The sequence below is a fragment of the Lactuca sativa genome, chromosome 6 (assembly GCF_002870075.4).
Source record: "Lactuca sativa cultivar Salinas chromosome 6, Lsat_Salinas_v11, whole genome shotgun sequence".
Lineage (NCBI taxonomy): Eukaryota > Viridiplantae > Streptophyta > Magnoliopsida > Asterales > Asteraceae > Lactuca > Lactuca sativa.
In genome coordinates this window covers 202016042-202026075 of record NC_056628.2, presented here as the reverse complement: position 1 = coordinate 202026075, position 10034 = coordinate 202016042, and the positions used below count along the sequence as shown (strand labels likewise).

Genomic DNA, 10034 nt, shown 5'->3' with positions numbered 1-10034 from the left:
TCCCGGTGGTTCGTGGTCGACCGTGGTCGTTGCAAAATGTGCTCGGGACAACGAAATGAAACGAGGATTGCTATTGGTCAAATATTTTGAGCCGTTGGACGGCTATTTTGGCCGTTCCTTTTTTTTTTTCAAACTCAATTATAAAAACTCAATACCAAAACACATACACATACATATACATTCTACACTCAATTACACCTATGGATCCCTCGATAAATATGGAATTTTTAAAAAGTTTTGACTCGGATGACGACGTAGAATTCGTCGAGACATTCTTCAATGTTGTGCAACACGTTCACGCCGAAGAAAGTTCGAATGCAGCGCGTACAAGGACGGTCGTCAATCGTGATCGCCAAGCCGCACACGACTTATTGGTACGTGATTACTTTGCCGATAATTGTCTTTATAATGACGACTCGTTCAAACGTCGTTTTCGTCTGAATAAGGCTATATTTTTACGTATTAGTAATGCTTTAGAATCTCGTTATGATTTTTTCAAACAAAAACCCGACGCTAGAGGAAGAATGGGTTTTAGTAGTATACAAAAATGTGCGGCTGCTCTTAGGTATTTGGGATACGGTATAGCATTTGATGCATCTGACGAATACTTGAAAATATCCGAGAGGACCGCGGTTGAATGTGTAGATTGGTTTTCTGCATGTGTTTATGAGGTTTTCACGAAGAATATTTGCGTAAACCTACTCAACGTGATATTGAGAGATTATATTCGGCTCATGAAGAGAGGCATGGATTTCCCGGTATGCTTGGCAGTCTAGATTGTACGCATGTGGCTTGGGAAAAATGTCCAACTGCATGGTGTGGTCAGTTCACTCGAGGAGATATAGGTGAACCAACTATCATCCTAGAAGCTGTTGCATCTCAAGATTTGTGGATATGGCATGCCTTTTTTGGAGTAGCGGGGTCTAACAACGACCTTAATGTTCTTGGTCAGTCTCCACTTTTCAACGATATTTGGACCGGCAAAGCACCTAATATGACGTTTACGGTAAACGGGCACGCGTACAAATATGGTTACTACCTTGGTGATGGGATATACCCGGATTATTCTACATTGATGAAGGCATACTCAGTTCCTCGAAGTGAAAAAGCAAAATTGTTTACAAAAAAACAGGAATCAGCGAGAAAGGATATCGAGAGGACATTTGGAGTCCTTAAGCAAACATGGCATGTAGTGAAATATGCTACACGACTTTGGGATAAAGAAAGAATTAAGCGAATGGTCCTAGCATGTATTATAATGCATAATATGATTATTGAAAATCAAGGTCGATCGATTTGCACGTATGATCCGAACGACGTTGTCGTTCCAATTGAGGAGTTCGTACCCGGAACGAATGCTTTTTTGGAGCGAGTTGTCGAAATCCATAACAGTGAAACGTGTTTCAATCTTCGAGAAGATGTCGCGGAACATTTGTACCAACATAGCATGAACGACGATTAGGATTTTTATATGTATGTTTGTTCGTTTTCTTATTAATGTAATGTTTGTTTTCTAGATTAACTAAGTAATGTAGTTTAAAATTGTTATTTTATTTTTATAATTAATGAAAAAATAGTTTTAAAAAAATAAATGCTTTTTACTTTTAAAAATTGTAATTTTATTTTAATTTTTGGATTAAAAAAAAAGTAATGTTATTGTATTTTTGAATTAAAAAAAAAGTTATTTTATTGTATTTTTGAATTAAAAAAAATAAAAATAATGATGTGGAGTGGTGTGTTAGTGGTAAGTATCCCATGTTAGTGGTAATGGAATGTGGTGCTGATGTGGCACCCACCACATATGTGGTATGTGGTGGGTATAACGGATGGTCTAATGTACCCCCACTACGCCAAAGTTAACTTCTTACCAATCACTAATTAATGATATTTCTTATCATTGTTAACCTGTCTTCTATATGTAGGTAATTCATCAATAAATTTGAAAAACTAAAGTTGTCGTTCATCAATAAACCATCATTAATTTAGTAGCAATGGTACACTTTTTTTATAACAACTAACTCACGCCCCATTACCTTACTATTAAATCTACATATTTCGCCTCAAGCGAAATTTAAACCCTCAACCTTTGGCAAGTTTTTTTTTAAACGGAAAATCTAATATACTTTTATTTTACTTCTAATACCACCTGTGTTCCAAGTGGCACTTGAATCCTTGATCTCTACCGTGATAAGTTTTATATGTTACAAAAAAAAATATATGTGGCGGATAAATAATAATAATAATAATAATAATAAAAAAAAAAAAAACTTAACCCTAAGTTCACATGCAAACTATTGGATCTAAGTTTTCTCTATTGATTTCAACAAACAATTGAACATCAAGAACCCTAGGAATACTCTATTATAATCGAAATTCATAAAGGGTTTTAGGGTTTACATACCTTTTGATTATTGTAGTAAATAATCAACAAATAAGACTTGAGATGAGAGAGGAAGGATAAAAAATTTTGCTTTTATTCTTGAGAAAAGGAGTGTCCGGAAATTTAAGGTCTAAGACTCCTTATATAGTTGAATTAGGAAACCCTATAAATCCTAATTTGAATATAATACTAATATCTCAAATTATGTAATTATTCACACTCCTAATTATCCTTAAAGATGAACCTAGAACTCTAAGAAGGCTCCATATTTTCAGCCTACCCAAGATAACTCTAGAATTCTTCTCTTGTTTAACTATTGAAAATTACAGTTTATGTCATTGCACTTTTAATTAATTCAATTAATTCCAAAATTAATTTCTGATTAATTAATAATTAAATAATATTATTTCTAATTAATATATTAACCCCATAATATATTAATAAATTATTTAATGCTACTTATTAATCTTATAATAAACCAATAAATCAACATCTCTTTCCAAAAAGTCATTCCGCCAATTACTAGTTTTTAGGGCAACCCAAAAGGATTTTGTTTTTAATTCAAATATATATCGATTTAGTTATTGGCTTAAACATCTAATCCAGCATACATTTGATTGCTGATGTTTACCTTTTCGATATTGATACCGTTGAGCCACATGCGTGTATTAGGGGTGTCGAACGGGTAAAATTTTCGGGTTTCGGGTAGAACGGGTATTTCCTTAAGAAAATAATACCCGACCTATATTGTAATTCGGGTTTTCGGGTTTCGGATATTTGGGTTTGAGGTCGGGTCGGGTACTTATCGGGTACACACGAAAATTTCTTAAATGACACTTATTGATAAATTTTTTTATTTTTATTTTTTTTACTTTTACATGTTGGCTGGTTTAATAAAAAATTGGGTAGGAAAATACTTCATACAATTAACAAGTACATATATAATAACAATACAAATCATTATAATATGTTATGTACTTTTTTAATTTCATTCCGTACAATAGTGAGAAACTGAGAATTGTGATGACGGTTCATGACTTCAGCTTCAGCGTCGTATTCCCTTTGTAAGTTTGCGTCGACTGTCGAGCTGTCGTTCATAAGAAGGAAACGAAGGGTTTTGTTTTATTTGAAGTGTGCGTACATGACTGCATTGTATATTCGGTATTATTTAAAAAACGAATTCGGGTATTCGGGTATACCCGAAAATAAATATTCATACCTAAAACCCGACCTATATTATTATTGGGTTAACCTATTACCCGAATGTTCATACCTGTTACCCGTTCTACCCGACCCATTTTACCCGAATTCGGAACGGGTCGGGTGTGTAGAACGGGTTTCGGGTTTTTTCGACAGGCCTAACGTGTATCATATATGCCTTTGTGATAGACAAGTATGAATTTCACCACAATTTGATGTTTGCATTGAGTTGTAATTTATTATCTCTAATACCCCCTCAAACGAACAAGTGGAGGTTGTACATGTAACTGATCTAGGGCTGTTAAATCGGGCAGTCGTGTCGTGTTTTTGTCTGACACGACACGACACGACATGACAAGATTTTGTATAACACGAACACGACACGACACGATGTCGTGTTTTTTTTCATTAACACGAAAACGAACCGATTAAAACATGACAACATGACACGACATGACAAAGATAATATTCCATAACTATTAGTGTATTTCATTCATGCTTAAAGATATATAACACGACAAAAACAACAAACACGAAAAACCCAACAACCACATGCTTAATCGTGTCAATTTCATGTCGGTTTATGAACACGACATGACACGATGTCGTGTCATAAATTGACACCCCTAAACTGATCTCGAAACGAGTCAAATAGAGTTTTGGTAACGGATTTGTAAAGACGTCCGCCACTTGAAGCTTGGTAGGTACAAATTTGGTGTGCGGGTTTCCTAAAGACACAAGTTCATGAATGAAATGATAATCAATATCAATATGTTTTGCCCGTCATGTGCAATTGGATTTTGACTAAGAAAAATGACACTCAAATTGTCACATAATAAGGTTGGTCAATATCAACAAGCTTGTCACATATAGCTTTAAATTGTTTCCCATAATCAGAAACGGAGAGACTGTCCTTCTTCAATTGACACATAAAGAGTCTTTGAGATTTTGAGAGAGCTCCATAGAATCATGGCTATATGTTGATTCCAGAGCTTTCTAAACTTCATGAGAGGTTGTAGGCTTAAAACTTCTGCGATAGCCTCCTCTGTGAGAGAAGATTGAAGGAGTAGAAGAATTTTCTTGTTTGCGTCAAACCAAGATGAATATTTTGGGTTTAAGGTAGTCTTACCTTCTGTAGTGATAGTTTTAGATGGATCTGATTAAGATCCATCAACAAAACGCGTCCAATTTTGATGAATGAGCAATGTTGAGATTTGATTTCACCATAGGAGGAAATTTGCGGATGAGAGCTTTATCGTGAGCATATGCAGCAGAGTATTCATGCGGAGAGGCAACTCATGTGAAGATGAGGAACCAGCAATGAGAGAAGAAGATGTATAGAGGGAAGAAGGAAAGACAGAGAAAGGTCGATGATCGACTGAGAATAGATGGGCAAAAAAATTACAGTTTGCAATTTAAGAGAGGGGTGAGACTGTGGTTGATACCATGATAGACAAATATGAATTTCACCACAATTCGATATTTGCATCGAGTTGTAATTTATAATACAAGGTACAACATAATTTAAAGAATATATAGAGAAAATGTATAATAGATTGACTAAATCAAATAATCTAATTTGTGGGAATATTATTTGATACTTAATTTTCTAGTAGAAAATTTTGGTCCCCATAGCCCACTTGCAGAGCTGAGAGGCGAGCTCAAAATTTTCTAATAGTATCGTCTGATGGTTAAAATGACGCTCTATTACATTTTTAGTAAGATTGTTTTGTATTATATCATGTTGTCAAAATTTTAGCTTAATCATTAATCAGGTTCAGGTTCAGGTCATAAAATTTTCACGTTAAAAAACATTAATTTATCAATTGATTATAAGCCATGTCCAAACATCTTATCTAAATTTACGATTGTTCAGTTTTTATGAATCGTGGAATATTTTACCAAAGTTGGAATATCTGGTCAAACTAGGACTCCTCCCGTACTTGAAACTTAGCTGTCTTCGAGATTTTATGCTTTATCAAAACAACCTCTTGGGATCATAAATCAAATCTCGGTTTCTTCAATTCGCCATTATAGCCAATAATAAATTTCCTTCCTTGTTCCGATTCTAAATCAAATCATGATATAAATATTACCTACTTACTTCATAATGATCCTAAAAAGCCGGCATGCTTGGCGGCTGCAACTCATACATTAAAACCTAAACGCATAAACACGAGGGACAATCAGCTTGAGTCAACATATCAAATCATATTTACTTATCTATTAATTGTTTTATTCGTAGCTGTCCACTAACAGGCCCCTACTTTTATATTCACCACAACCCCTTCGAAAACAGACACAGAAGAATGGAGACAATGGCCAAAACTGAGAAGAAGCCTCATGTCATCTTTATCCCACTTCCAGCACAAAGCCACGTTAAGGCGATGCTCAAACTAGCGCAGCTTCTTCACCACAAGGGACTCCAAATAACATTTATTAACACAGAGTTCATCCACAAGCGTTTGCTCAAGTCCGGTGGTGTCCACAGCCTCGATGGATCAAATGGTTTCCAATTTGCATCCATTCCTGACAGCATCCCTCGTAGTTCTGAAGATGACGAAGCTAAAGAACTGCTCATTCCTTATGTTGAAACCCACCTCCTGACTCCTTTTCTTGATCTTGCAACCAAACTATCTACTCCTCCAACTCTTATCATCTCCGATGGCTTCATGTCGGTTTTCACCATCGATGCTGCACAAAAGTTGGGAATCCCGGTCATGCTCTACTGGACACTTTCGGCTTGTGGCTTCATGGGTTTTTACCAGACCAAATCCCTCATGGAGAAAGGACTTACACCACTAAAAGGTTTGCTTCTGTAATTCTTTTTTGTATGTGCGATTTAGATATATGGCCTTCTTTTCATATGTACAACATGTAATATCGTACAGCTGTTATTCATGTATACAGATGAAAGTTATTTGACAAATGGATTTTTGGAAACCAATGTTGATTGGATCCCAGGAATGAAAGGAATCCAGCTTAAGCATTTACCGATAATAGACTCTTCGCACAAACTGTTTACGTTCTGTATGGAAGTTACACAAAATGCCCACAAAGTCTCATACAATATTATTCACACGTTTGACACATTGGAGACTAGTCTTGTGGATGTTCTTTCGTCCATGATTCCTCATGTTTACACAGTTGGTCCAGTTCAGTTACTTCTTAATCAGATTCACGCAAAGGCAAAACAACCTAAAATGTCGAATTTCAATGGATACAGCTTATGGAAAGAAGAAACAGAGTGTTTGCAATGGCTCGAATCCAAGGAATTAAACTCTGTGATTTATGTGAACTATGGGAGTTCAACAGTAATGTCTTTACAAGATCTTATAGAATTTGGGTGGGGACTTGCTAATAGCAATCACTATTTCCTTTGGATAATTAGATCGGATGTGGTTGTTGGAGAATCTGCAGTTTTGCCTCCTGAGTTTAAGGAGGTTATTAAAAAGCGAGGCTTTATAGGAAGCTGGTGTCCACAGGAAAAGGTGCTGGAGCACCCTTCGGTTGGAGGGTTCTTGACTCATGGTGGTTGGGGTTCCAGCATTGAGAGCTTGACAGCTGGTGTACCAATGATATGTTGGCCTTATTTGTGGGACCAGCTGACGAATTGTAGGTATATATGCAAGGAATGGGAGGTTGGGATGGAGATGGAGAAGGAGGTGAAAAGGGAGGAAGTTAGTAAGCTTGTACAGGAGTTGATGGGAGATGGAGGTGACGTGATGAGGAAGAAGGCCATGGAGTGGAAGGAAAAGGCTACTGCTGCAACGGCTGCCAATGGTTCTTCCTCCTTGAACGTCAACAATCTTATCGAAGAAATCATTATGTTGTCAAGAAATTAAATAACGATTCATTTTACGAATCTAATAAATAACTTCTTTATATATCATTGTTACATTTTACGAATCTAATAAATAACTTCTTTATCATTTTTATGATATATACTGCCTCCATGCACATTCAATTACTAAATTTATTATTTTACACATCTAGAAAAACAATAAACAAACTAAAATCGAACATCAAGCACCAAATCATCCCCACTAAATCCATTAATTAATAAAAATAGTAGCTACGATTAAAAAAAAAAAAAAAAAAAAGTAAACACACTTAAAACCATAAAAACATATCAGAAGATACATACATACATTTAAATTAGAATATACCAGTGAGAAGATTTGCAGCTGTTGAAACAGCTGCACCTGTGATGGCCAACTGCACAATTTGTTCATGAGACGAATCATCAGATGTAAGTGCCAGAGCTGCACCCGTGATTGCTCCCGCCACTGCACTACTTTTCTGCACCAAATAATACATTAGATAAAACAAATGTGAATTAATAACAACTTAATTCCATCTATTGGATATTATTATTATTATAAGATGCTACTTCCATTTATTCCTATTTTTAAGGATTATAAGACATTTTATTTTGCAAAGTCTGCCCGATTATAACAAAAATGGACAAAAGAGATTCATGGACTAACCCAATCATGAACCCCTCGAGCTTCTTTTAAACCATACGTCAGACCAGAGTACATCCCAGCAGCTAGACCTGAGATGAAAAATATCATTATATATTATTAGTAGTAGTACTATTTATATCTTTATTGTAATCTTTATAATTTTGATTATTATTGTTATTGCTATTACTATTCGGAGTCCATTAGATGATTTTCTTACCCCATTGTATAGATTCTTTCCCTGTGCTTGTCACCTAAGAACATCAAAAAATAGATAAAACAAATGTGAATTAATTTGAATAATAAATACTAGTACTCAAGTAAAAAGTGCATGTCCATTACCACAATATGCTGATGTTTAAAAAACATTCAGAGAGAATGATGGCAAATTGGAGAAATGAAAGGGAAAAATATATAAGGGCAAATTTGTAATAAACATTAAACATACCAAGGCTTCAACAGAGTTTCTGCTAGTTTCCCCTGCAAATCAACATCGATAACAACCAGTATAATAAGTAGTATTACTCTATATGACCTAGCTTTTATCTAATAAAAGTTAAAAGATAGAGATCATACCATGAAGGCCTCGGAACTTCCTTTTACTGGAGATTCTGGTTTCGTCTCCACTTGCATCTGATTATATTAATATTAGAAAGCAACTTAATTAACATTAAATTTTGTTTCATCATCTCTTCATCTTAATCTATCATAGTATTACATGCTTGTTTATGCAAACAACTTTTTATTCTTCTTCAGTTTATGCAAGATAATGGTTTTTAAACAAAATATGCAACCAGAGATCGGCTACCTCATGGTGTGGTATTTGGAATTAATCTGATTTTATGCAACAATGTTTAACTTTCTTTTACTTAAGGATCAAAAAATTAGCATCTGAAGCCAAACTCATAACAGCTATCCATAATAAATTTTGATGATAACGTGAAATACTACTTGATCATTGTCTTCATTATAAGTAAAACAGCTCAATTTTATGGTGTCAAATTCTTATTCTACTTCATCTGTACTTTAAACATGATTAAGCAATTCTGTAAACAGTGGTAAAATGGTTATGGATGATTAGTATTTTTTTTTTATTTTATGAACTCATATAGAAGAAATGTGAAGGAGACCGAAGTTTTGGGAAACTCACTTTCGAGAGCAGTGAAACATGCTTCGCGTGAAACCGCCTGAACTGCTCCGATCTGCACCACACATTACATCATTCCCCGATCAATCAAACTTCGTGTTAGAGAGACAGATGTATGTATGTAGAGAGAGAGAGATATAGAGAGATAGAGAGGGATGTGGGGCTTACGCCGGCGGCGGTAATGAAACTTCCGGCCATCCGATTGAGAAGAGGATGACCAAAATCGAAGAGACCTCCGGCACTGTTGAAGCTCCTCACTTCATCCATCAACGATCTCGTCTCCAAGTTGTGCCCCATTAATTTTGCAACTGTGTTTCTGGGTGAGAGTGTGAGTGTGAGATTAGAGAAGACGGTTGTAAGCAGAAATGGAGTGAAAACACTAATCGAAGCAGACATCTGTAACATTTGCGCGTCACACGTGTCAGACGTGGAGCAAGAAGCTGATGCCGCGTGGCATATTAAAGTAATTTTATTCTAGGGGAATTCACGAAAGGAAGTTCATTTCGAACTCCAGATCAAATGGATATCCATCCTTTTCAAATGGTTTTTTTGGGAAATTTGAAATGGGTACCCACACATATGGGGATAGTATTTTGGATTATTTTTTTTTTTAAATTGAAGCGACGATATAGAAGTGGATACACAAGAGATTTAGGTGTAGGTGGTATGTTTTTTTCTATCCTGTACGTCTTTGTTACTTTTTTTACATTTTGTCGTGTATAAAACTGAAAAAAATGGTAGTACAAAACGAAAACCCTTGTTAGAATTAGAATCTAAAGAACTTGTCCAAAACGGAAAGGGTTTTGGTTTGAAACACTCCGTAATTAAGCTTTCATTAGTA

At 35.4% G+C, this 10034-nt stretch overlaps 3 protein-coding genes across 3 annotated transcripts; 2 read left to right on the top strand and 1 right to left on the bottom strand.

Moving 5' to 3' along the window:
• Window positions 1-218: 218 nt before the first annotated feature.
• On the top strand, window positions 219-1937 carry LOC128126941 (uncharacterized). The gene is made up of 4 exons (XM_052765142.1): window positions 219-758; window positions 827-1185; window positions 1743-1806; window positions 1923-1937. The coding sequence occupies exons 1-4, from the start codon at window positions 219-221 to the stop codon at window positions 1935-1937; spliced, it is 978 nt and encodes a 325-aa protein (XP_052621102.1).
• Window positions 1938-5584: 3647 nt separating this feature from the next.
• Window positions 5585-7523, top strand: LOC111914153 (UDP-glycosyltransferase 85C2). Its single transcript, XM_023909900.3, has 2 exons — window positions 5585-6388; window positions 6491-7523. The coding sequence occupies exons 1-2, from the start codon at window positions 5890-5892 to the stop codon at window positions 7423-7425; spliced, it is 1434 nt and encodes a 477-aa protein (XP_023765668.1). The 5' UTR covers window positions 5585-5889; the 3' UTR covers window positions 7426-7523.
• On the bottom strand, window positions 7494-9705 carry LOC111914154 (outer envelope pore protein 16-2, chloroplastic). Its single transcript, XM_023909902.3, has 7 exons — window positions 9362-9705; window positions 9197-9248; window positions 8623-8679; window positions 8495-8526; window positions 8267-8300; window positions 8071-8138; window positions 7494-7882 (listed from the first exon to the last, which is right to left on the bottom strand). The coding sequence occupies exons 1-7, from the start codon at window positions 9596-9598 to the stop codon at window positions 7739-7741; spliced, it is 624 nt and encodes a 207-aa protein (XP_023765670.1). The 5' UTR covers window positions 9599-9705; the 3' UTR covers window positions 7494-7738.
• Between the last annotated feature and the right edge of the window lie 329 nt (window positions 9706-10034).